Raw genomic sequence first — 27816 nt, 5'->3', positions numbered from 1 at the left:
GAGTCAGATGGTTTAGATGAAAGCCAGAGCCAGAGAGCCTGCTAGTATTGACAATTCTGAAGCTGTGTGGCTGGTGGCTGTCTCACAAAAACTGTTGGTGTGAAAAGATTTCGTGTTCACAGAGTTGTGCAGCTTGGAAATACGGACCTGTTCATACACGTGTATCCACAAGAACAAAGGCTGACTCTGGATTCTTCTTGTTGCTGCAAGGTTAACACATGCATGCAAATCTGTCAGATTTTCAGCATGTTAAGAAGTTGTAAGTGGTGGTAAGGGAACTGGCTCTGCCATACTGTGTGATGCCTCAATTATGGTATGCATTCAGCAGGCAAGTAGCTTTACTTCAAATGTGAGTTAGGAACTGTGGTGGAGTATTACATGTCTGGACTAGTTCTGCTCTTGAACCTTTGCTTGTGCACCTTCATACTGTTCCTCATGAAGGCAAGTGTGGTAGAAAGAAATGAGCTGTATCACTTCAATAAAAATCAGACTTGTCTGGTCTCAAGCTTTTGTTTTGCACTTCCGGTGCTGTTTCAGTCTTTTGGTGTTTATGTTCTGGTTTTTCCTCTTTCGTTTGCAGACAGCTTCGCATTCCCTGGCTCATGGAGTAGTGAGAGGGCTGTGCCTTTAATATAAACCAGCTGTCAGCTGTGAAATGAGTGGAAAACTTAAAATTTGGTAAACACTGTGGAGGGAGTGTACTTGCACCACAGTAGTATCTAATGCCAAGCTCGACTAAAATCTAGTGTGGGTGACTTCAGATTTGATTAGTGTCAGCAGTATTGCTGGAGAAAGTATGTTCTTAGAATTTAAACATGCAGTTCATACTGGAAGGGTTCTGGCACAAACTAGGCAGCTGTTGCAGAAGATATGTTCAAGAAAAGTCAACAACCTTAAAACCCTAATCCCCAAGCCTGCCCTTCTGTCTCAAAAGTCAATTGTTCAGTTGCCTAGGGTTTAATTATTCATTGTTTGCTACATACCTAAAATAACGGTAGCATCTGCTCCCTTCTTTTTAAAATGTAGCTTTCAGGTTAATCTTGTTAATCTTGTCACACACGATTCACACTAATGCTAATACCATTTTATCCAAGTGTTGAGAAGTAACAGTAGTTGCTGCTTAGACCTTGCTGCAAGTGTACATTTTAAATAAATCGATGCTGTGTTGCCAAATGTTCAGCCCATTCTTGTCTCCTGGTCTGTGACACGTATGTAGATTTCACGCAATTGGAATGTAAGTTATCAAGACTAATGTTCCAAGCTCCTGTCCTTCAAAGGAATTGCCAATGCTTACAGTTATTTAATCAGACAGATGACTTTATTACTGCCCTTTGGGGTAGTCAGCTTAGTTGATGGTTCTGTAGAGGAGAGCCCAAGCATTAGGAAGGTATGGGGTGCTTGATGGGGAAAAAGTTAGATGTCCCTGTCCTGTGGGGAGTGTAAATGCTTGTGTGAGCCTTTCCCTACCTTGTTTCACTTGCTCTGCTTTTTGCAGTGTTTCATTGACAAAGGCCCATACATTACCTGCAGGCTGCTCCATTATTTCTGCTCATTAATGCTGTACACTGACTTGCCTTTCCCTCACTTTATGGGCTTAATTTTTTTTCTTTTCCTGCTGTACTCTTAGTCCTGGCATGACCTTCACTGGCATTTCATTGCTAACGACTGACTGATCTGCAGTGCCTTCCACTTACTCTGAATGCTGATGTCACATTTCCCCCACTTGATGCACCACGGTCTTGATTCTTGCAGGTCCTACCCAAGACCTTTCCCTCTTCTGCAATCTGAAATGTGGTTATGAAGGTCTCAAAGCTGGAGCTTGATGGCCTCTCCTAAAAAACTCGATTAGCTGAGATGCCTTCCTTTACTTTACTCTCTCTCTTGGAGACAGACCTGAGTTCTTGCAAATGACTGGCTAGATGGCTTCCTTCTTGCTGTCTATTGTTTTAAGTTAATGGTTAATCCCTTGATATTAATCAGAAGGAGGCAGAGAAGCAGTCTGTGAGAGTCTGGGCTGTAAGAGAGCAACTAGGTAATGAAGTGGTAGACTGTGGGGGAATTTGGGAGCTTAAAGTTTCAAACCTCATCTGTATTCAGACAGTTGGAACAATACTGCCTGAAGCTCTTACCCCAGCCAAAAGGAGATGCTTTGTAGGCAACAGTGTGTTTTGGGGCTAAAATGAAGCCTCAGGAAGGATCTTGGGAATAGAGAGTTTGCAAAAAGGGAGGGAAAGGACATTGCTGAAGAGGAATATGTCTAAGGCAGTGGTTGTACAGTCTCTGTAAGCCAATGCCACGGCCAAAAGAAAAGGTCCTGGAGGCTCCTTCTTTTGACAGGCTTTTCTACCACAACTGCTAAGCCATCCCCACAAACTGATCTATTTGAAACCTGATTTTACATGTATTTGCATGTATCTGTTACGATGCAGATACAGGATCGGGTGTTTTCTAGGATGAACTTCCTTTTGTGGCCACATTAACCAGTTGCCAGCTTCAGGCTGCATAGACGTGGCATGTGGCAGTAACAATTTATTCTACTGCTGGGTGTCTGAAAAAATGGTGAAGTCCTTTATCCTTCTAAAAGTATGTTCTGCATGGCCCTGTGATATGTAGTATCTTCATTTGTTAGTCTGGAATATTCGGTATGGAATATCCCTTTGGTCAGTTGGAGTCAGCTGTTCCAGCTGTGTCCCCTCCCAGCTTCTTGTGCACCCTTGGCCTCCTCTGTGGTGGGGTAGAAAAGGCCTTGAGGCAGTGCAAGCTCAGCAATTACTGAAACATCCTTGTCAACACTCTTTCCAGCACAAATCCAGAATATAGCCCCATACTAGCTATTATGGAAAAAATGAACTCTACCCCAGACCAGCCCAGCACAATACTATACTGCAGTTTAGTTTTTGAGAGAGAGACTAGAATATTTTTTCAGAAAGAGCAAAGGTTCAATATTTTAAAGACCTTTTTGTAAGAGATGGCAAAGGAATCTGGGTAGAGCTAATTTTCTTATTTTCCAGATCTTTCCAAGAGTGAAAGTTTTTAGGAACTGGGTGAAACAAAAAGTCTCTGAGGATGCAGATTACCATGCAGCTTTTGTACATGATGTTTTAGTTGTTTTATGAAACAAATTTAGGAAAATAAAAAGAGCAATGCCTTCACATTTGTGTCTTGTTTCCAGGATTGTGGTTTATGACTTTTTTTCTTTAGATGTTTGCTTAATCCCTAGAATAGCAAGATGAGTTTGGGGGCTTTGATTTTTCTCTTTGTGTTGTTTTGCAGTGAACTCATCCTATTAAAGGAATCTTAGTGCCAAAGGGAGGGATCAACTGCTCAGATGCTAAGAGTTCTGGCAGATACTACTGTTCCCACTGGCTTTCATGGATCAAGATCTGTTTTCAGGATTGGATGAATTTTCTGTAATTCAACCTTCCTTCTCTATATAGTACCTCCAGTGAAGCAGAATTACGGCTTGGCTGCAGATTTTTTCATTGAGGTGAATTCTGTATAGAAGTGCCTGAAATAGCCCGAAATGAATCAAGTGATTGCTGGTTTGCCCGTGCAGCTTTGTTCACTGTGCATAAAAACCAAGAGGGGGGGCAAACCCTTGGACATTATCATCTTCTCAATTTGCATTTAACTGCACATAAAACAGGTTTTACAGCAAACCAGAAGAGTAAAGAACTCATATTAATCTTGTAGTGGAAAATTACATTGTTGGGTGGCACTGCACAAACTGTCCAAAAGCTGCTGGTAACAATTCTGAATGGAGAGGAGACACACTACCTATGAACTCCTGTTCAGGAGCTGAGAGTGCCTCTGTACATTCACACAGTTGGAAGGCTGATGGGTTTTTTCCCTTTGTCCAGGGAACAAATGAAATAAAATAAAAGATTAATTGGATTGGGTGGCTCAGGTAGCCTGTGTGGAGAAAAAAGAAAGATTGGGTGATCCTTTCACCCTTCAGGACCTGCAAGAAGGAGGAGCTCTGTGCAACACCACTGTCCAAGCTTTCTGTAGGAAGGGAAGATGAGTGCTCTTCAGGATCCTACCTGGGCTAGAAACCATCTCTTTTTTAAAAACAAAGCTAGTAAAGAAGGCTGAAGGGCTTGCCAGGGACTTGATGTGTGGACTGTCCTGCCCTTTGCATGGCTGCTGTGTTGTTTCTGCATGCCCCTGTGTGCCTTGAGGCTCAGTTGCAGTTTCCAGGTTGTAGAATAGGTTGTTTTGGGTACAACTCTGTTTACCGCCCAAAAATTGTCCCAGCCCTTTAAATTTCCTTTGACTCTCATTTTTTTTGAATCTTTTGTTTGTGTGTTTATCTACCTCCTGATTGTTACGCCCTTGATCTTTGTCTGAGGGGACAAATGTATTTATTTAGTTTTTTAAAATGTATTCTGTTAGAAAAGTGGTGGGATATGTTCTTGTTATGCCATTATTCACGCTCTTTTACTTTTTCCTCTACTGCTTTTAAAGTGACTTTTGTCACCTGATAATCATGAGGTACCTTGCTTGACCAAGAATGAAAATGGTCTTGGCTTTTCACATCCCATGCTCTGAATTCCTGTCAGGAGAGCATTGCCAGTTTGCAGTTTGAACAGCTGATGGGGCCACCAGAGCAAGCCAGAGTGACAGCATTTGCTGAACAAACATAGTTTCGTATGCTGCTGTCTGTGTGCATTTTAGTTTTACAGTTGCCCCAGGTAGATCATGTGAGCTATATGTGCATTTGTCTATAGATCCTTTTGGGACTGCAAGTGCAATGTATCTGTGTTTCTCAAATATTGTTCTTGATCGACTGCAGCTCTTGTTTCTCTTGTTTCACCCTTGGCCTGCCCTTTCACCCTTGTAGCACAGCCGATAAGGAGATCCTAATGGAAACTCTTCTGGTGTACTTCTGATGCAGAAATGATTTATATATTCTGCAGGGGAAATTATTTTAATCTGAACCTGGATGCAGAATGTGCCACAGGAGTGTGGTGGTTGGACACTTTTCATGAAACCTCCCGAGTTTGCTGGAGAGGAGGGGGGAACAGCAGCACCGTGATTTGAAAGATACCTATAGTAAATTTGCTTGACTCCGTTGCTTTTTGGAGATGGACTGTGATTATAGATCACAGATAGAAATCCCTGTTGTGTGATGGTGCAGTATTTGAATGTTAGCTTGTGAGTTGTTTTCCATGGTGAGGCAAAGGATGTTTGTACCTGCAGTTCCCTTAGTGCTGATAGACCAAAGACAGCGCACTCAGGAGAAGTGCTCATGAAAGGACTTCCAGCTCCTCATTGCCAGCCAGATACTCATACTGGGCCCAAATGCAAAATAGGCTTGCTCTGAGAGAATGTAGAACCTTCATCCAGGTGTAAGTTACCAGAAAAATTTTCTGTTTCTGATGTCACACTTACAGCAAAGACTTCCTTCTGTCAATTTAAGTATGTCTGGAGAGAGAATGTATTTTTCATGTCCACTTCAGAAACCTGTGTGAAGCAAAAACTACTTCAGATTTTGGCTGTATTTGGGCAGAACCCAGAAGCTGGGCAAAAGCCTTTGGTAAATGAAAGGAGGAAAATGTGATGTCAGGGAATTTTGTTTTATTTTGGGGTGACTTGGGGTTGGGTGTTCTGTGTTGTGTGAGGTTATTTGTTTGGTTTGGTTTTATTTAGACATTACTTTTATATCAATTTCTGATATTATAAATTAGCTTCAGTTTGCAGCTGCTTATTTTCTAACTTACTTGTATATCCTAACTAAGACCAGCTGAGTTTTCTGGTGAAAAGTGTGTTGCTTCTGCTTTTGCCTGAGCACACCAAAAGCTGCTTTTGCAGGGCATTTATTTCCTCAAATAGCTTTCCTACCAAGCAAAAGGAATTTAATTTAGCTAAATTACTCACTGAAGACTTACCTGATAATTTTATAATGTCTGTACTTCAGCACGTTGTCTTGGATTTATCAAGAGAAAAGAAGTTGTCTGATGGATAGAAGCTTTGCCCTGGTTACATTTTAAGTAGAAATCTCCCTGGAGATGAGGTGTAAATATCACGTTACCGATTAGCATTTGGCATGGAGCATGAGAGCAAAGAAAGATGTCTACGTTCAGTCTCCGAAAAAGAGAAACTGGAGTCATTCCTGGACTCTGACAGCATTACTTGCATAATGTCATCTTCAGTGTTTTCTGTTCCTGGTTCCGACTTGTGGCTGGGTCATGTGAAGTGCTTTGCAACCCAGATATCTGAAGAGCCTCTGTTTTGTTGTGCTCTGGTTGTGCCTGGAGGAGTTTAGATCTGGCTCTGGTATCTTTCTAAGCAAGTGGAGTTTTTATTCTGTAGAACTGAAATCCTGGCATATGCAAAAGTCCCCTGGGAGAGCTCTGTTTGGCTGCAGCAGGATCTAGGCCCCAGGCAGGAAAACTTCTGGAAAGCCCCATCCTGCCTGGCTGCTTACCTGTATTATGGTTCTTAGTGGGAAGGTGGTGATGGCAGCCACCTCAAGTGTGAGTTGAGGGGAAATGGCAAGATCGTGCTAATTCTGAGCAACTAGCCAAATGAGACAAAAAGTTTTAACAAAAAGACACACTCTTCTCATTGAAGATAGCTAAGTTATACACCAATTGCTCAGCAGCTAAATGTCAGCTACCCTTCGGTGATATCTCCACCCTCTGTCTTCCACAAACCTGTTCCAGCTATGGAAATAAGTGGTAGGTGCTAATGTTGGGGTGGTTGTGGAAAGCTGACTTTAATCTGAGAATAGAGAGCTGTGATCAGCTGTGGTTAGCCCAAACAAAATGCTGTGTGTTTTTTTCCCCCAAAGTTTTGGGGTTTGCATTTGTGTTTAGCTGACCTTACCTCATTTCATGGTGGATTGCTCTGCAGACCCTGGCTCTAGACCACGTCTGCTGGGCCCCTCTCAAACACTACAGCCGTAGACAGACTGGGTTGCTTATTACTCACTGCTCTGTACTTGGGACTCTGCCACTGCCTCCTCTATTTGCTGCTCTCCATGAAGCAGAGGTAGGTCAGTCTGAGGGTTTGGTACTCACTAACTTTCTTCGAAAGCCCCTGTTTTGTACTGTTTCTTCTGCAAGTCCTTTGCTGTTTCTGTTTTTATTACTACTTCAGGAAACTGGGCTTGAGGTATGGAAATGTCATTGGAAGTCTTGATGGCATTCTTTACCTCTTCGTTGTCAAATTTGCTGTGGCAGTTATTAAAATCTGTTGAACTTCTCAATGTGCACTTGTTGCAGCCACAGCTGGTTGACAGCATCTTAGTAATAAATTTTTTTTCCCCTCTTGGAGAATCACAGTTGCTTTAGCTTGTCAAGAAAAGGGTCTCAGTTTTGATAGTAGATGTTTCTGAAGTCCAGAATGTGGTTCCTGAGTGAGAAGAGGCAGACAGAATACTTGTAGGCAGATAGTAATGTGATGGAGGCAGGTTTTGGATGAATGAGAGGACAGCCTATTCCCTGTGAGTACCCTAGCAATCATGCCAAAAACTTAGCTGGGTGGGAGAGATTGGAATGTGTTCTTTTTTGCTGTGCTGGAAACCTGTTCCTGAGAGTCTTGGCTTTAGCGTAGGACTACAAAAGCTATAGAGATTTTGAAAATGTTGGTGCATGATTAAACTATTTCCATCCCAGTTCTTTCTGTAGGCTCACATTTCTTGTAAAAATGTATAAAAGGTCTTTAGGCTCTCTATTTGACGGTTTTAACCAGCTGACAGCATACAAACCCTCTTAGCTCTAGTGTGGAGCAAATTCAGCTGCCAGCAGTTCCTGATACTGAGAACTGGTTGCTCACTGCATGGAACATCATTCTTGCTCAAGACTGTCTGCTGAAAAGCAAAAGAAATTGTGTTGCCTGAAGGCTTTACATCAATTTTAGTTCTTCATCGCAAGGGTAGTTGAGAACCTCAATGTTTCTGCACGTGAAGTGCTAGTCCACTAGATCATTACAATTATACCTTTGTGTATACGTATGTGCATTTATAGACATATGAGTATGTATTTGATAGTTATTCTGAGGCAATAAAGTGTATTCTAAGATATATTGCTTTACTAGCTACTGTGTGATACTTGATTTTTTTTTTTCTTTTTTTAATGTTTGTTTGTGGTTTTTTTGTGGGTTTTTTGTTGGTTTTTTTTTTTTTCAGGGGGAAGGATATTTTGGTTTGTTTGGTTGGTTTTGGTAGCTTATTTTTCCCAACTCAAGAGAAAATAAAGTTTTGGGCAATTGTTCTGAACTTATTCTGGACTCGTAGAGAATAATGCTGTGGATTATGAAATTTATTATGTTCTATAGCTTAGAAAGGTTTGCTTTTCAGGGCTTTGAGAGGTACAAACCCTTTTAGCTAGACAAGGCAGAATGTCTGCTCCAGTCCATAGATGAAATCATGTGTAGTTTTATCAGTCTTACTGCACGTAGTTCCTCAAAATATGTGATAATCGAACTGAACAAAATCTTGCCGATAGTGATTTAAATGGGAAGCACATTGGAAACAGTCATGTGATATGCATTCTGGAGATCCTGAAATCTGTTAAAAGAGCAGAAAAAGAAAACGAAACCTCTTGTTACAGAGTCCTTTAAAATATAACCAGTACAGGGTTTCTGTTCCCTTTTTCTAAGCTGCATATCGTCAGCTGGTAGTTTGGTTACTTCTGCTTGTCTCAAACAACTGAGGCTACATAAACTATTTAAAATTAGGTTTTGTTTAAAGAGTAAATGACCAGATTTTCAAATACACCAAGCACACAGATAATTGTCAAAATTACTCCATAAAATTCCTACTATATTCAGGCCTGTCTTCCTCTCTTTTTTTTTTTTTTTCTCTTTTATACAGGCGATACGGATTATGGTTTCGATTGCGGAAGTTAATAATCTGGTTGCTGGGAATGTACATAGCCATCCCATTTCTAGTAAAACTTTGCCCTGCTATTCAGGCAAAGCTGGTCTTCCTAAACTTTGGTAAGTGACACAGTCTGCTGAGGTGGGTAAGGGGAGAAGGGGAGGAGTGTCTGTCTTCCATTTGTCTGCCTTCACTTTCACCCTGTATATGTACAGCTTGGGAAGGACATGAACTTTCACAAGTTGTAAGTTTTCCAGGCTGCGGTTTGGAAAGCATGCTCAGTGGCCCTGGTGGTTGTTGTAGCATGTCTTTGTATAAATATAGTGACCAAACTGAAGCCAACTTTCCAGCCAAAAGGGTATCCTTCAGGAAAACTGTGCAATATGTCAGATGCATGTTTCTGAAGGGTTCAACAAAGTTGCATGAATAGATAGCAAGCAAATGAAATGAAATCCAGTGAATTGTTTTCCAGGCAGTGAGTCTTCACCTGGAAGCATTTTAAGAGAATATTCTGATTGAAACAGAAGAGGTCTGTTGATGCAGTCAGATTGCATGTTTTCCTTATGTCTGTTTACCACTAATTTAACCAAATTCAAAGGCTATAGTGGGTCTGGCGAGCTGGCTCAGTTCCCAGGTCACGGAGACAGGCCTAAGCATCTACAGGGTGGACAATGATGGAACATTGCTGTATGAGAGATACTACTTTGCAACCTAAATCTGTCTTTAAACCTGAGTTATGTTGTAACGGAATTTTGAAAAATATCTTCCTTTGACTGTGGTAGCTAGAAGGAGACTAACTATAGATACATTGGTTTTGTATAATTTGTGTCATTTTGAGTGCATGCTTTGTATATTATAACACCTCGGATCATGGTTGCTGTGAAGTGTGCACACGTGTGGGCCAGCTCCTGTGCCTTGATGGTCAGAACTGACAGCTAGGTAACCTGAATAATGCAGGTTTCAGTGATGATTTTAATTTGCTCTTGCAGGGCTTTGTTAGATCTCCCTGAAGTTCCTGCCTCTATTCATTCCCAAGTGACTGAAACAATTGTCCTATAACTTTCTAGCAGTGGTATTAGTGCAAGTACTAGTGCAGTGTTGGTCCTGTTCCTTTTATTTGTGACAATAGTCCCATGAAAAACTATTTGCCTTAATACAAAGTGCATTCTAACACATGCATTAGAAATACCTTGACATATTGAGTAATTCTTCTGCATTGGAGAATGATGTTTCTCCTTCAGAGGAGTGGTGTAGGGTTTGGCCTGTCATATTTTAATCTTTTGAGTGTAAATTACTACTCTTCAACCATCTTTTTTCTCCTCCTGTGTAGTTCGGGATTTGCTTCCAAAACAGTATCACAGAGCTTCAGCAAAAAGTGCTTCCATTTGTTGAGGTACTAAAGATGAATTGGTAGCTGTGCTCCCACTGTTACCAACAAACCAATGTCTGGATTTGTTCCACTGCAGAGGAACACAGTTTGTCAGGTAGCTAGTGTGTAAGCAGGTAGCTGGTTATGCCCTGGGTGGGGGGAAATGTCAGGAGCCCCCAGCAAGTGGCCATGACCTGGTGTTGACCCTTTGCCTGACAAAGGGCACAGAGACCTATGGTGCCTGCCAGGGGGTGGCTGGTCACTGAGAGACTCTGCAGGAGCCAATGAATGAGAAGACCCCAGACTAAATATCACCACTGGAGCAAGTGTACAGACTGTGAAGGTACAGTATCCTGGGGATTCATTTTTTGGGTGTCCCTCCCTGGGTACACCAGCTCAAGGTGTTATGGTGTCACCACAGTTAAATTACTTTGAGGAACCAGACATGTGGGACTCTGCTACAAGAAACCTGGGGCTGAAGTGGTGAGGGGGACTCATCTGGCAGTGAGGTGAGAGTCAAACAGGGCGCCTGTGGGTTCACTGGAGCTGCCCACTGTGGGCTTTAGTCCCAATGGTGAAAGTCTGGAGTGGTGGAAGTGTGATTGCCAGAGTGGTCCTGAATGGTCAGACAGGAAAGTTTCCTCAACACTAGGTTATGAGATACATGGGCATGTGGGTAGAGATCTCAAGCTGTCTCCTAGAGGTCTTCAGAAAAATGAGATTTCTACAAGCATAAATACAGACTAGGTCAGATTTAGTGTATCAGTATGATTTATAAATCATGTGATTTTTATCATTTGATATGTTGTGACTGATGCCAAATACCTCTGCGACTAAAAACATCCTTGATGTGCTAAATCTCCATGGGATGTCTGACTCTGATGATGATCTGTTTGTCTGTGTATAGAATAGATGCCAGTGATAAGTGCCATACATAAAAATTGCCTGTCCCTCTATATTTTTCTCTTGCTTTGAGATAGATACTTCCCTGGCCCCTATGACTAACACTGGTATGTTCCTATTCGTGTCTTCGTCATACAAAATCTAGCAAGAAAGTCATAAGAGATTTTGCAAATGGGAAAATCCAGGCAACAGAGAAGTTGAATAGTTTTCCCAGAGCACTGCTAGAAGTGACTTGTGTGCCTGTCCAGACTTCAACTGCAGAACTTGCCGTCCTCCTGGAGCATCCACTGCCCTTGTGAGAGTGTTGTTGAGTTCTGTGGTGACAGCACAGTCGCCCAACAGGTCTCTGGTGGCATGCATGGTTTGTCTGGGACTCTTCCACATGCTTTTGCGTATGAGCAAACAGACTTGCATAGGTATAGATTTGCAGTCTGAGGGTCCAGATTTGTCATCAGCTGTCTTCTGCTTCGGTTTTCATGTTTATGTAAAGTTTAATGCTTTTTTAGACAGTGAAGTGAGATTTGACTGTCACAATTGTCAGTGCTGCTTTTTATGTCAAAAGCACAAAAGCTTTGGTATGTTCATTGTTATGCCACTAAGTTTCAAGGAGACAGACTTCCTGGTACTGCTGTAGTGTAGCTCAATTTTATGGGAAAAAACTGAATCATAAGTTTGCCAAATCAGCTAACCCATCCCATTGATGCAGACTGGACAGATATGATTAAATACATATCAGAGGAAGCTTTGTCTGTCTCTCCCACCTTCTCTTAATTTTAGCCTGCTCCTTGGTTTTTTGATGGTTGCTTGTGTCTTCTTAACTTACTTTCTTTGCTATTTATGTTTTAATCACAGTTGTAGCCAGTGCATCCTTTTACACAAAAAGAATAAGATCTTCCCAGCACCATGGACCAGTTTGTAAAACTCTCCAGTGCCTTGGTTAAGCAGTAAGAAAATAAAGGTAAAAATTAAAATTAAAAGGTTTCATATCCTTTTTATCGTTTCAGTGAGGGTCCCATATTTCATTGACTTGAAAAGACCACAGGATCAAGGTTTAAACCATACCTGTAATTATTACCTGCAGCCAGAGGAGGATGTAACCATCGGAGTGTGGTAAGGAAGCCTATTCTGTGAAGTATATGCCATGCATCTTTATCCTTCTTTTTGTTCTCAGTCTTGCCTATCCAGTCTTTTTGCTATGCATGCTCTCATTTGTGGATGTTTGTATTTTCATCTGCCAAGTGACCAAGTTCAGGTTGAAAGGTATGCAAATATCTAGAGCTCATCTGAACTTGGATCAGTAATGCATGAATTACGGTCGGACAACTTGTGCATTCAGAGAAACTTCATAATTTGGAATCATAAAGGTTACAGGTCTGCATTACTACAAAGATTGTACCTCCATATCAGGCAAGACACAAGGAGTTAGACGTTTTGTCATTCAACTGCTGTTCATATTTTGTTTTGCAAAATAGATGTGAGGGAAGATAGGAAAAGAGGATCAAAGTGTTCAGAGTAGGAGGAAGAATATTCTGTGTATAAAACATATGTAAGATTTGGAGAGTGGGTGAGAGCAGAACACACAGTTTACTCTCTTAACAAAACAAGTGACAGTGTTGGAGTTCACCTGTCATTCCTTTCTCACAAAGATGATTTTCTGGTCCCAGGCAAGGACAATTCATTTTAGCTCTTTGTTACCCAAGATCAGGTATGGAGGGAAGGCAGTGTTCCTTAATACAGCCAATGATGTTTGATCTGTAAGCTGTAGGATTTGGAGTTTTTAGTTGTGTGTGTACCTTTGATATGTCCTCTAATGAAGTAAAGATTTTCTCTTCACAGGGTGTATGACCTTTTGAATGGGATAGTGATATCCTACTACATCAAGACAGTTCCTTTCCTATAAGTAAATTTTGATGAAAGACATAGTTAAAACTTGAATACTTCGGTCTTTCCAGGGTAGTGGATAAATAGTGGTTTCATTCTTCACTTGGATGATTAAAATCCCACCTCTTAAGATGTTAAATAAGTTTGTATTGCAGTTTTGAGATTAGTATTTTATTTCCCTTACAAGCATACTATGTATCTTTATTGAAACAAAACTTCCAACTTGTGGTGGCAATTCAGAGTTTATGTCATTTCTCTTGATTTTTTGAGAGGTTTTCAGAAAAGTTTTGAACCTTGCTTTTTAATGCCAGTGTAGGTCTTGTGTTTGGTATACTTCTGAAACAAAGTCCTTAGCCTGCTTTGTTCATAGGCTTGCAAGAGTCTTGGGGTAGAACAGTTGGAGAATTTGTGAGTCCCACAGTTATTGAGGCTTCTTACCTCCTTGAGAACTCAGTATCCGCTGACTGCATGCATGCAAGTAGATTTTTTACATTGTTTTCCCCCTGTGTTAGTTTGTCTCTGAGCTTTTTATCTGGGAGGATAGTGTGATAGGTGGGAGTTTGTCTGTCTGTCAAGGAGAAAGGCATGTGAATACTTAAGTTACTTCTGGTAGCTGTAAGCTAGCCCCCTTCTCAACAACTGAGATGGTTTGGGGCATGTACTTGCTTTTAGTATTTGTATTCTAGAGTAATTATCTAACCTTCTGTTCAGTCTGTCATTCCTCTTTCGTTCCACCAGTGCTGAATTCTTTCTAGCAGGTTGCCCAGCTACATTACCTACAGAAGAACAGCTGTGAGTTAAAAATTCCTGGCTCTTCTAGATTGTAGCTTTTTCAGCTAAAATGTTATACCTTCAAGAACCTTGTGTCTGAAAACAAAGCACATGATCTTCTCATCATACCCTGAGCTCTTCCTTTTCCTCAGATTGGCTGTAGAGTCAGATATGCTTCTTACTCACCGAACATTCTTTCCAAACCCAGCTGACTTTGATTATTCTGAACATCTGCTGACCTAGCAGTGAATCTTGTTTATGGTGTATAAGTATGTTAATTGAAGTAATTAAGTGCCATAAAAGCTGAGGAATTGAGATTTCTCCAGAGCAGCAGGAAGTTTGGTAATTGTGCTTTGGGGTTGCCTGTGAAGTTTGATGCCTTGCACAGACCTCAGTTTTGAAGGCAGTGGTGATGGAGATGAAAATATAGAAATAAACTATAGCCACTGCCTTTTAAATTTGGCCGTTTGTCAGCTAATCATGACAATTTTATGAAAAGTGTGTGTGAGGTGTGTAATCCTGAGTTAATGAGTTGATCAGAAAAACTCAAAATTCAAGTGGCAGACACTTGAATGTTGAGTAGCAGCAGACAATGTAAATTTTCCTTCTGTATACAGGCACACAGTCCCTGCAGCCTTATGGAAGAATGCTCGAGGGAAGGACCAGTTGTGGTTTGAAGAGGCTTTGGGCTCCAGCCATCCTGTAATCCTCTACTTGCACGGCAATGCGGGAACAAGGTGAGGCACAAAACAGTTTTGTGATGTGTTTTCCCGGTTTGCCACACCTTCAGCACATTAAGAAAGATGGAGAAAATCTTCTTAGGGCCTATAGTGATAGGACAAGGGATAGCGGGTTTAAACTAAAAGAGGGTTGATTTTGATTAGATATAAGGAACAATGTTTACAATGAGAGTGGTGAAATGCTGGAACAGGTTGCCCAGAAACGTGGAAGATGTCCCATCCCCGGAAGCATTTAAGGTCAGGCTGGATGGAGTTCTGAGCAAACTGATCTAGTTGAAGAAACCCCCTGCTTGTTGTAGGAGGTTTGGGTTACATGGCTTTTAAAGGTCCCTTCCAACCCAAACTATTTTATGATTAAAACCAAAATAAAATCTAAAATCAGTTTGGTGTCTCTCCTTTTAAAAGAAGGTACTTATGGGGAGGGATCATTTCATAGAACATTTATTGAATATTGATTTATTGCAGTTATCAGAGATATTTGATATTGTAATTTACCTTGTATCCTCTGCTAGAAACCAGGAGGCTGTGACCCTCTCTAAATCAGGTAGTGAGAAGTACTTTTCAGTATGGTAGTTTCTGAATTGAGACATGGGATAGTATTAGTGCTTCTGTATATGTTACTTGCAAACATTAAATAAACATTCCACTTCCTTTCGTGAGTTTATTTTAGTAGTGAACACATTAAGAGGAAGGAAAATCAGAAGGAAAGAGGATGGTCGTGTGCTGATCTTGTTTCATTATTGCATATGTAGAGGACATTTGTCTGGAACAGGAGCATCTCTAAAATTTGTAATTTTGTAGTTGACTGTGTATCAGCTAAGGTAGTAGGATAGTTTTCTATACTTTGTTGTTGGATGCTAGAAACCATAAGTGCAGTGTGAAGCTTCTTGGATATTTCTCAGCACGGTGTTCTTACTGCCACATCTCCATGTGTTACAGAACTTTTGTTCGTTTATTAGAACATGGTCTTTTTCCTTACAAATATGCATTTTACAAAAGAGTATCAACCACCTTCTGAGTTTTGAGTGCCAGTGCCTGTTCTTTTGAAGCTGATGTCTGCCCACAGATACTCTGCAAGAGCAGAAACGTTGCAGAAAAACAAGTTCCATGATGTAAAGGAACTCTGTTTTAGCCATGCATTACAAGGTTTAATCAAATTGTAGCATTATTTTTCAAATACTGCTGAACTTGTTTTTTTGCCTTTATTGGGTGTAACAAATTACACTAATGGAAGCTATTCTGCAGCTTAATGGTGGCAGTTTGGGACCAGTATCTCTCTTGTGTGTGTATTGATTAGATTTACTTCTTGGCTCCCCCAAGTGCTACTGAGATAAAGTACTGAGCTATGAATCAGTAACATTTCACATTTCGCTTTACTCTGTGTACTGGAGAAGCTGGAGGTGCATTGGCGCTGCTATTTCAGATTTAATATCTGTTGCTGTGTGTTTCTATGCTGCACATTCTGTTGCTTTACTGGGCTGCTTTACTGGTGCAGGCTGCATTAACCATAAGTAAAAGGCACTACCTTGGCTTTCTAGTTTGCCTGAGTGATCTGGGGCTGTGGCAAAAATGTTTTGTTTACTTGGTCCCCTTAGAAAAAATTCCTCTGTTACATTTTGAGGAAAGCATGAAAAGTCACCAATGTGTGCATGTCAAAGGTGACTTTTCAAGCAAGTGGATCATCTTCTTCAGGCTTGTATTATTCAAAATTACTTACAAGCAACCCCTTGCATTTTGCCCTGAGTGTTTTTGACTGCCTTAGGTATTTTATAGTACAGTTGGAGCTGACAGCTTTTTGGCTGGCAAGTGCATGTTTTCTTAGAGGGAGGTCTGGAGATTTGGCTTTTTGATTTAGAGGCTGCACTGACCAAAACAGTCATAGTGTGAATGTTTTAGAACTTTCATATAAATGCAAGAGTAAATTTACTCTTATATCAATACTAGACTAAAGTTTGAATGTGGAATAGCCATTTCATTTTGTGCATATATTTTAATGTAATGGCACATTCACATTCCTTTCCATTTTATTGTCTAGGTTTGAATTTGTATATATAAACCCCCGAAACTTTAAGCAGATTCTTCTCCTGAACTTATTTACAGTATTCAACTCTGTTTTTCTCTGCTCAGTCTTTTGCACATGTCCCTTCTTTCCCTGTGTTTGGAGCCAGGTGAGAAAATCCAAGGACCAGCTGATTGGGTTAATGTCATGAAGTCTGCTGCCAGCATCACACCTGGGAGAGCAGGGGCTACTGGCTGTGGCAACACTGGTGGCAAGAGCTCAGGGTCTGCAAAGCCAACAGGGACAGGCTCTTTTGGATATATTTTAGTCTTTGGAAAAGGTGGATAGGAGACTGGGTGGAAAAGTTCATCTTTTCCTGCTGTGAGGCAAGGTTTACAGGGAGAAGTTGACTTCAAAATCATGTCCTGCATAGCTCAGCAAAGCCTTGCTGTCTCCTTGAAGCCTGTGACGAAGCAGTTATGGCGTTTCTTGTTTTTGGCATGTTTGTCTTAAATTGCCTGAGGCAAATGGGAAAATATGTTTCTGGAAACTTAAATGCTCACATGTGGTTGTTTTTTTTGTTTTGTTTTCATTTTTTTTTTCCTCCTCTTCATGAATCACTCTTGCCAGAGGAGGGGATCACCGTGTGGAGCTTTACAAGGTAAGTGGCTGTGTGTGCTGTCCGAACAGTTGCATTAACACATCAGATGTGCACATAATTGAGAAGATTGCTCATAACAGCCCACTACCAACAGGAACAGACCTTGGGGCTCTTAGTCTCCTTTAAATAGGAAGCCTGTATGGGAAAAGGTAAGCTGTGAGCACACTTCCGCATATTCAAAGATACTTGAAAAGTCTTCTATTTGCTGATGTTAACTGCCAGATCCAACTGAGGTAATCAGGTTCTTTGACAGGAATACTTTCACAACATAGTTTATTGGAAAAATCAAAAGTTTTATTTAATTGCAGCCACAATTTGACTGATTAACGTAGTGTACTAATTTAAGATACCATTTAAGAGTATTCAGTTTGGTTTTTCTCCTTCCTCATGGCACAGTGTATTTGTATGAGTGGTGCCATCTCCAGTGCAGAAGGTTTTGTACAAAACCTAATGAATTTCCCAGATGTAGCACTATGGTCTGTTATGCAAGAACAAGAGCCTCAGTTGCTTTGAGTGTTTTGTCTAGTGACTTTTGGGGTAATGTATTTTATTAAACTCTCTTTTGGCTGAAATTCTCAAACACAATTTCTTGACCTCGTATTGTGTTTCTAAAAGAGCTGTAATTCTTTTTGCTGGCTCATTTCGGAGGGGTCTGAGTCTATGTTTTTCCTGGGGATTTAGCTATCATTTCCTTCTCTTTATAATTTGTGTCAGTGTTGGCACTCATAAAGTTTTATTGCAATGCAATACAAGATCCCCTGCTGCAAAGTCTTTTTTAAATTCAGATTGGTTAGAAAATACTGTTTGGCAACCCCAAGGAGGCAGGTTATATTTCCTTTAAGAAAAAAGGATGAGCTGATTTGCAGAAAATTGTTTGACGAGACTGCCATGTATAGTGATCTATTTGGTCATTTTTCTGGGAGCCAGCCTATGCTGCAATGCATTTTATGCTGGCCAAGACAGGCAGAGGAATTGTTTCTGATTTTGAGGGACAAGAGTAGCAGTGCTTCATAATACTCAGTGTGTTTCTGTGTGTACACATATGGACAACACAGTTTACTGAAACACAAAGTTTCTGTTCCCGAGTGTGGTATTCTTTGCTTCTGAGAACATCCAGGCAAGTTGCTTAGTTTGTCTTTTTCAGTCAGTTACTCATACGTGAACACGCACATGGGCTTACCGGAACCACTCCAGAAACTCCAAATTTGTGGTTTTTTCAACAGAATGAAACAGGCTGGGATGCTGTCATTTTTGCTGGTGCTTCTAATATTTTTACTACTCCTTTAGAAGTAATGCTCAGCTCACAGGTGTCATTTCATTTGCACACTGCGATAGTCCCAGTACAACTAGGAGTGTTATTTAGAAAACTGCAACAAACACTAGCCCAGCTGCAATGCTGCAGGTCCAACTCGTTGCGCAATGAACCCTGAAGGTAGTGAATGTTGCATGCCAAGCAGATGTAGTCTAACAACCAGGTTTGTTTTACTTTTGCTAAGCATTCTATAATTACATGGGAGAGCCGTAACTTCAATGCAAATAGTAACAGTTCTCACGCAGGTAGTGTTACAAACAAAATCAGGGTAATGTTTTTATGTACCACTCCAGAAACTCCAAATTCGTCCTTATTCCAGCAGAATGAAACAGGCTTGGACGCTGTCGTTTTTGCTGGTGCTTCTAATAATGACGAGAGAGAAACATCCAGTGCATGTCCAAAATATATGAAAATTAGCCCTGGATGGATACATCAGGGAAGAGGGAGAAACCATCACCATCATAGTCCTCTCAGCAAGGGAGCTGAGCTGCCAACTTATCTGAACACGCCTCTTCTCTACATTATTTTATTTTCCTCTTTTTTTCCCCTGTGGTAATGAGATCTGAATTTGTAACAGTAATTGTTCAGGCTGTTAAGATTTCAGTTACATTAGAAATAAAATGTTGTTTTTATATTTACACATAAATAGCATAATACTAAGATAGCTTTTTTTAATCACGTATCATACATAGACCACAAGAGCAACAGCATTTTAATCCTTTTGTGACTTTTTGTTGATTTTTTTTTTTTTATCTGCCACAGAGCTCTTAGGTTCATATCAAGCAATGGTAGCTTGGAATGCTAGCATTGTTTTTTCCAAGGCACTTTTTCAAAGTAAGTTGATCTAACATTGAGTATTTTTACTTGCTTTTAACAGATTTTGTTAGGATTGCCTATTCACAATAGAGCAATTGCACGTTTTGGATCTATACATTTAAGCATTCTGAAATAGGCTTCTATGTGTTATGCTTACATTTATGCCAATTTGAGTAATATAATTGAAGTAGTTGTACTGTTTCACTGGAAAACATGAAAGTCTTTGTAGGGGAAACAGTAGGATATCTGCAGATCTTAAGGGCAAAGCTGTTAAAGGGAGAATCAACATCTTAGGAAGCATGATATGAGGTCCAGGAAACAAATGGAGTAAAACCAGTGGGCTGAGATGATTAGTGTTTGGAAAGCTTTGTGCCTGCTGCACTGAAAAGCTGTAAGTTGACATGTCAATAATGTTGGCCTGACGCAAGAGCATGGCTGGTGTGAAAGTCTGTGATGGGTTTTTGCGTGTTTCTCTGCCCTCCAGGTTCTCAGCTCCCTCGGGTACCATGTGGTGACGTTTGACTACCGAGGTATGTGGACTTCTTTTATTATGAAACACCTTTAGATGTTTCTGTACAATCAACAGAGTTCAGTCTTTTTTTTTTTTTGATCTCATGGAAACTGTTCTTTTATAAAACTTGCTGCCAGCTAATTAGATGTGGTTATTGCTCCTTTTTTTCCCCTCTTTGGGTATCCAAAGAATTTCCAGAAATTTCATTCCAGTGCCTTTGTGTAGCACTGCTTTCCAATGTCCAGCTTGGTGCACTCTGGCTCCTGTCTGTCCTCATGCACAGGGCTTGTTGATTAGAGAGCTAAGGAGCAGAGGGTGAGGCACCCTCCAGGTACACATGTGGAATATAATATGCTTGCCTAGGTGTATTCCATCGGATATGATCTGGTTGACTTTCATGAGGTCACACAGGGAACTGAACTTGCTATTACTGTGAGTGAGATAAGACAGAGTAAATGGTTTGCTAACAATTGATAACATACTCAGCAGAAGCCATGACTGTTTTGCAACTCTGCCACCAGCAGTCAGGCATCTGCTGCTCTTTTTCTACCTTTTTAGTGTTTAAGCCGTGGCTGCAGTGTAATGCCACTGGAGATACAGGAAAGAAATTAATCCACTGCATTTTTATCAAAAAGACATCTGGGAGAGGTTTATTTGTAGGAGCTTGCCCTGTTTTTCAGTCCTGCTGGCAGCTGCTTCTCTGGCTGCTTATTAGGTATCAGAAGGGATGTGGGATGCTGGCTGCTTAGCATACAATGTGTAGATGTGCTGCAATAGTGATAGAGCCAAAACACTCTGGAGGGTGGAAAATTGCTTGAAGGCACTGACCGAACAGCATAGACAAACTGATGTCGCAACAGCTTTGTGAGACGTGCTTAGGCTTTGGCCCTAGGCATCCAATTCCTATGCTGTTAGAGACTCCGCTTACAAATTGGTTACATGCATGCAAAAGCAGGGAAGGTTAGTAAGCCAGACTGTTGCAGATGGGTACGTGCAACAACACCATTGTAGCGATGTTTGAGATTCAGTCCTTGATTTTGTTGTTGACTAAATCCACAAAAACTCCTTGTGAGCCAGCAGTTACCTTGATTAAATGACTACAGATCAGTTAAGGCTTTCAGCCACAAACTGTAGAGGTGCACAGTGAAATGAACAGAAATTGCCTATGCCCCAGGTCCCTTTGCAGTTGCAGATGGGCTGCATGGGAAGAGCTTTGCTGACCAGTTTGTGATTCTTAGCAGGACTATTTGCATTTCAGGCTGGGGTGATTCAATAGGCAGCCCATCAGAGAGGGGAATGACCTATGATGCCCTTCATGTCTTTGACTGGATAAAAGCACGAAGTGGAGACAACCCTGTCTATATATGGGGACACTCCCTGGGAACAGGGTAAGTGTCTAATCTCAGTGGAATTGAGCAGTTTCTGAAAAACATTAAACACTGACCTTGGATGAAGGTGCTGTTTGCTGTAATCCCCAGGATGGCTTGGCTTGGCATCTGTGGCATAATTTCTGCAGGGTAGCTTCCCCTTTGCACTCTACAGAGTGAGAAGGGCTACAGTGGATGACTGTGCAGCAATTGATCTTGAACCTTCATTGCCCAGAGGGTCACACTGGAAAAGACACTTAGAATAACAGAATGCAGAAAGAGAGAAAGTGGGACTGCACTGATCTCTTCCTGTGGTGAACCTGTGCCTGCATGTCCTTCAGAGCAGAACATCAGACTTCTCTGGAACTCTGAAAGAGTGTCTCAGACCAGCCACATACGCATGTGACTTGTCCTTATAAAAGGTTTTACTCCTCTCCTGGTAAACATGCTGTGTGTAATCAGTACTTGTGCAGATGCCTGCGTGACTACACTGCTGGCCACCCATGACATTTATGTGGTCATGCCTCACACAGGGAAGTTCAAAGTGTCAAGTACCTTTGCCATCATGTTTTTAACTTCCCTTTTGTGCTTCCCCCCTTTCCATTACTGTCTGGAGGTGAGTTGTGTTCAGCCAGCAGCACACGCTCTTACCTCTTTGATTTGCGGGGGAGCAGAAAGCAAACACAAGAGTTACCTTTGAGTTGAGCTCTGTGCAGATAACTGTGAGCCCACAACAGCTTGCCTCGCAATGCAGCAAATGCATTGCAGGGACAGGGAGGTAATTCAGGATAGTGTGTCTTCATTGCTGTGGCACTAAATATCCTACTTTGTTTGAGTGAAGGCAAAGGCTTTTCCTTGGGCTCCTCCTCTAAATTTTTTTGCCCAGTCCAGGATCCCTTTCTGGGTCAGAGCATGCTTGTGGCATTTCCCAGTACACTGCAATCAGAGTGTTCTGGGACTGTGGTCCCCAGCTGAGTTCCCTGGTGACTACAGCCAGTCTGGAGTTTAAGGTTTGTGAAATGTGCTGTGCTTGGAGGAGTCAGCAACTTTAGAAATATCTCTGTCCCATTAGGATGATGCATAGGGGAGACCTTGCTGTTTTCTGACCTAGCTATGGAAACTCCTTGCAGTGTAGCCCTGGGCCCCTGCACTCCAGCTGCCTGAAACACAACACCCCTCTGCTTATACCCCTGCATTCCCCTCTTTCTTGCTCAGCCCTTGTGGTCTGTGAGTAAGAGGCTGTGTCACACAGCCGTGGATATGCTGGAAGCCTGAGAGCCACCTGAAAGGAGGTCCATCCAAGTGTGGCTGCATGATGTGCTGCTTCCTTGGACTTGTTTGCTTACTGAAATGCAGGCACCTGATGTCATTTGAGACAGTTGGGTATGGGAGGCTGGTGTGAACCCAAGTCATTGTGGGCTGGCTGACCAGATCTTGGATAGTGTGAAGGGTCAATGTTACGTCAGTTGACTTTTACGTTTAGCACTGACTATCTACAGAGCCTGATGCTTTGCAGAGGGCCTGTGCCAATTAAATGCTCGTTCTTCTTTCCAGGGTCGCAACAAATCTAGTGAGGCGCCTTTGTGAGAGAGGTAAGTGTGGTGCCTGGATGCTTTTCCCACCCAGCACAGGCCTTGCTGGCATCCCAGATATGTTTGGGGTTGTGACAAAGCTGTTCTTGGTGCATTGTGGTGGCAGCTGCTCTCATAAGGCAGACCCTGACCTTGTTGGCTATCTGCACCCCTACATTTCAGCACATTGCCTTCGGCTTTTCAGAAACGCCCCCGGATGCCCTGATACTGGAATCTCCATTCACCAACATACGGGAGGAGGCACGAAGTCACCCCTTTTCTGTGGCAAGTACACAGTGACTCTTGCACTAGTGGCATGTAATTAATTGTATGCTTAGAAATTAACCATCAGAAGTGCTGTAGCTGAGCTAACTGCATGGCTTGTGGGGCAGAAGTGATATCAATAAACATCAGGGGTAAAGAGCTACACTTAATACAACTCCTGGGAACACTAGTACAATAAGCAGTACCAGAGCCGTGTATGGAGCCTGCTGAAAGAAAACAGAAACTGGGATCAGAAAGGGCAGTAAATTTAGGGAGGGTTAAGATAGACTCTGCTCTCAGCAGTGAACAGCCCGTTCTTTCTGTGTTGTAGCTTCTCTGTTGCAGGAGGCTATTCTGTGGGTGTGAGCAAAGCAGTGACAGAGGTGGGCTTCTCTTGGTCTCTACCCCATCCATGTGGATCCTTTGCACTTATGTGGTTTCCCTGTTGAGTTCACCCTAATGTGGCCACCTCTTCCATCCAGCATGGGAGCAAATTGAGCAGACACCCACTCCAGGTGTGGGATGCAGCCAGGCTGGCTGAGGTGCCCTGGGCTAAAGCTCTTCCAGAAGACTGTTTCCAGCAGTCCTGCATGATTCCTAGAGACCTTGACCATGCAAGCACCTGAAGTGCCTGCTCCTGAGCAGGCTGGTAAGATGAGCCTGAAACAGTGGAGGAAAAATAATGCTGGTGGAAACATGGGCCATCTCACTGCAGAGAGCGCAGTCAGCAGGCAGGGGATGTTACCAGGATGGCAATGGCCTGCCCTGTTACTGCTGTTCATATAACTAACTGTCCTGCTGGGGCCTGCCACTAATGCACATTTTTCCTCTCAGATATACAGATACTTCCCTGGGTTTGACTGGTTCTTCCTTGACCCCATCACGACAAGTGGAATTAAATTTGCAAACGATGAGAAGTGAGTTCCTTCTTTGTTGGGGTTTCAGCTGTGGCTGCAGTGAGCTATGGCAAGCATCAAGTAGGATAGACAGCTGACTGCCTTTTTTTTTTTTTTTAATGTGTTGCAGCATTACACTTGCTGAAGTGATTTCAGTTACTCTCACAGCCCTGAGAGCAACACAACTTTGCACTGTGAAGTTCTTTCTTTTTTAATTGTTCTTAATAAGGACAGATGCAACAGAGAGCACAGAGACTACTCGGGGATATGCAGACTTGGTTCCTGTGATTTATGCTTTTCAAGTGCATGTTACACATTAAACAGTAGCATTGGAATCTGAAAGGTTTGGGAAGATTTCTTTGCTGTGCATTTGCATAAGCCACCTTGCCTGTAATCACATTATCTCTTTTCACTGAGTCTTTGATTGAAGAGTCTGAGGATTTGTGAGTTTCCAGTAGTGAAATGAAAGAAGACCTTGGTGGGGATTATGCTTTACAGTGTCTTGAGCCACTTTTCTCTGGTATAAGCAGCAAATAGTTTTTATGAGGATGCCTTTCATTAGTAAATTTTCTGCAGATCAAATGAATGGTGCCCAGATAAGTGTTTTGAATTGCACTTAACCCACAGGACGTGTTTGTCATTACGGTTTTCTTAAAAATGCACGTGTTAGTGTTAGAGAACGATGGGATTGCTCTAAGCCTTTGTGACATTGTCTGTTTTACAGTGTGAAATACATTTCCTGTTCGCTGCTCATCCTTCACGCTGAGGATGATCCAGTGGTACCATTTCATCTGGGAAAAAAGGTACACATGTGGCTCTGCAAACTGATCTGGTGGGAGGAACGGGTATGGATAGAACGACATCCCAACCAGGCAAAAAGTCAGCAATAGAAAGGTGTATGTAGAAACACATAGCCCAAAGGGACTGCAGATTCTGTGCTGTTGGAGGTGGCAAATCAGTAGTGAAATGAAGCTAGAGCTATCAAAGCTGCTCAAGCCAGGGCCCATAACCCAACCCTGAGAGGGATGCAGGTTTGGAGTAACACACAACCCTCACCTGCCTCCCCTTACATTCAGCTTTACAACATTGCTGCAACATCACGGAGTTTCCGAGACTACAAGGTGCAGTTTGTTCCGTTCCACACAGACCTTGGCTACCGGCACAAGTACATCTACAGGAGTCCAGAGCTACCTCGAATACTGCGGTAACAGCCTGGCTGACCGGGGTCACCCCTGCCTTAGGGGGGGCTGGGGCTTGGGGCTTATGGTGACGTGCACCCATGTGTAAGAGAGATGTGTATTGGGCAGCTAGAGGCCCTTTGGCCTCCAGAGTGGGTGAGATACTTGGGCTGGCTTAGCACAGAGTCAGAGCTCTCCACCTCCTTGCAAGGCAGGTTTTGGGAAGGGGAGCCACAGAAATCTGAGAACACTTCCCTGTGGCATGTCTTTGCTGTAAGCTGGATACACTGGAGGAGCTCTTTGCAGAGCAGTTGCTTCAGCTTGGCTCTTTTAGTGGGAACTACTGATGGGTGTGAGAGCAAAGTTCAGTGCTGTCCCCTGTGCAGCTCAAGCTGCAAATGCTTGAGCCATAGTATTTGCCAGGGGAATGAGAAGACCTGCAGGGTGTAACATGCACCAGTATAGGAGAGCTGAGTGTCACTGCTGTGTCATTTTCTTTCCTAGGGAATTCCTGGGAAAATCTGAACATGAGCATCATCATTGAAGAATGGCTGCTTGTCAGCACAGAGATTTTCCTTTCTTTCTTCCTTTCTCCTTTTCTTCCCTGCTCCCTGTGGGTCAGTCTGCCATTCTTCCATCCCTGGCATTAGAGAAGGTCAGGGATTTCCACTCCGGTCCTGATGTGTACCCTTGGCAACTCCAGCACCTGTGATAGCAGAGGAAGATGTTGGCTTCTTTTTTTGACATGGATGGAGGGGCGATAACAACCCATGAGCCAGTACCAAATCATGAAAAACGTCAGCGCAGCAAAGTCTGGCCATTCCAACGTGGTACCACTGAGGACAGATGTTCCTAGGACACTGTGTCATGACCAAGGATATTTGTTTCACTTTTAAACATTGCTGCTGGTTTTGGATCATGTAGAGATTCATTTGTAGGTGAATGGCTTTTGCCACATCTCCATACCACAGTTGTCCTGCTTGGGTTTGAGGTGCTCTCTTTCTAGAAAATGTTTTGCCTTTCCTTTTTGGTAAGTGGCTGTAATTACAAATATGTGGAAGATTCAGGTAGTGAGAGGTATTTTTATTTAGCTCTTCAGTCACAATGTGCTGCAAGTGTTGGGGTAATTGAACACATTTGGAAATAAAATGAAAGGCTTTTTTTTTTTTGTTCTTCCATTTGAAACATCTATTTAATGGGAAAGGTTAGTGCCCTTTTATCTTTCCTATACCCTTTTCCTTCTGAACATCATTTTTGCTCCCATCTTGCAATGCTCTGTGGACCTCCTCCCCTTCTTCACATGCACTTCCTGTTAGGATTGAAATGACATATGTATATAAATTGCAAACTTGGGTGTTTAAGCCAGAAAGCATGAGATTACTTTTTTGTTTGATCTCCCCTTCCGTGAACAGTGTGTGCCCAGGCTGTGGGAATGGATGTCTTCCATTTTCCCTGTACCCACCCAGACAGCCACGTGCTTCCTTTTCTGGTGGGAAGGGCAAGGGTTTTTGTTTTTTTTTTTTTTCCATCAACTACTTTTTAACTCCTTAGGTCAAGTTTTCTGGTCCCTGGTAGCAATGCTGTTCCACTGTAGTTAAAAGCAGGCAGTGGTATGTAGTTCTTAATGCAAAAATAAATCTGGGGTGTTGCTCCCCATCTCTCCCTTCCCCTCCCTTCTGTGCACTCCCAGTAGCACATCTCAGCCCCTCTGACAGCCATGGCCAAAGCACATTATCCAGGAGACAGAAGTGGAAGTGAGCCTTTCTCATAGGGAGAGGTTCTGGGGATGTCCTTGCCCTGCTTGAGGCTAGAACAGGGGCTGGTTTATGCCACTGAAGAGCTCTGAGATGGGAGAGGGTCATACACTGACTCACTAGGATCTGGCCCTGCCACCCATCAGTCTATACAGACAGTACCAGGTGCTGTAGGTTTAGTCATTAGTGCTCAGAGTGAATTGTGCTGCCTCAAGGGTCTGTTCAGGGGTGTACAGCATAGTATAAACTGCTCAGCATGCATCCCAGTTATACTTGCAGGCTCATACTAGTTGCAAAAGAGACACTAGCTTGTTCTTGTACCAAGATTATTCTGCCATTAACGTGGTTGTCCCAGAGGTTTCTGACCCGTGATACTCATAAGCTAGCTGTGCCACTTAAATACAAGTGCATCAAACATAATTTATTGCACTGACAGAAGAGAAACAATTACCTGGCTCTGGAGAGTAACATACACATTCCAGTTAATGCTGCTGCTGGCAGCTGGCTTGGGGCAAAGTGCAGCCTGAGCTGGGGCCTGGCTGGCTGCCTTCCCCCTGTGGGACAGAGCTGGGAGTCCAGCATGAGAGCTGCTGGTGCGGGTGATTCCAACACCGCCATTCCTGTTAGTAGGCCAGTGATATGCTTGGAAATTTAAACTGAAATGTTTATCTAAAAGTGGTGTAGTTTTAATAAAGGCATTGACTGCTGATCACTTCAGCTTTACCAGTTTTATCTGGCAGTTTTTGGGACTTCTTCCCCGGTTGAACAGGTCAGTGTTGTCAGGGGCATGGCAAGGCTGCTGTAGGGTTATGTGTGGGAGGTGAGCTTGCAGCTGGGACTGGGCAAATCTTTGTGGCTGCTGCCAGCTCTGGGGGGAATGGCTCTCCTGGAGCCCAGAGGGTCTGTGCTTGTAGTCTGTCTGCAGCTGAGGCTCTGCTTCTCCACAGGAAATGGGGGAAATGGGAGCTGTCTGTGAGATTTCTAGTACAGGAGCCC

General features: G+C 42.5%; 1 protein-coding gene across 1 annotated transcript in view; it reads left to right on the top strand.

The window, feature by feature from the left end:
• The window catches only part of ABHD12 (abhydrolase domain containing 12, lysophospholipase), a 37933-nt gene extending 10396 nt beyond the window's left edge, over window positions 1-27537 (top strand). The window contains exons 2-13 of the mRNA XM_064647806.1: window positions 8822-8946; window positions 12104-12209; window positions 14369-14488; window positions 17121-17151; window positions 19764-19809; window positions 21049-21178; window positions 22712-22749; window positions 22934-23013; window positions 23827-23909; window positions 24613-24691; window positions 24965-25092; window positions 25571-27537. Of these exons, the coding sequence (XP_064503876.1) occupies window positions 8822-8946; window positions 12104-12209; window positions 14369-14488; window positions 17121-17151; window positions 19764-19809; window positions 21049-21178; window positions 22712-22749; window positions 22934-23013; window positions 23827-23909; window positions 24613-24691; window positions 24965-25092; window positions 25571-25610 (1006 nt within the window). The 3' untranslated portion in view covers window positions 25611-27537. The remainder of the gene's footprint in view (window positions 1-8821; window positions 8947-12103; window positions 12210-14368; window positions 14489-17120; window positions 17152-19763; window positions 19810-21048; window positions 21179-22711; window positions 22750-22933; window positions 23014-23826; window positions 23910-24612; window positions 24692-24964; window positions 25093-25570) is intronic.
• Window positions 27538-27816: the final 279 nt, after the last annotated feature.

Source organism: Pseudopipra pipra, chromosome 3 (genome assembly GCF_036250125.1).
Source record: "Pseudopipra pipra isolate bDixPip1 chromosome 3, bDixPip1.hap1, whole genome shotgun sequence".
In the NCBI taxonomy this organism is placed as follows: Eukaryota; Metazoa; Chordata; class Aves; order Passeriformes; family Pipridae; genus Pseudopipra; species Pseudopipra pipra.
This window is presented reverse-complemented; position numbering and strand designations above follow the sequence as displayed.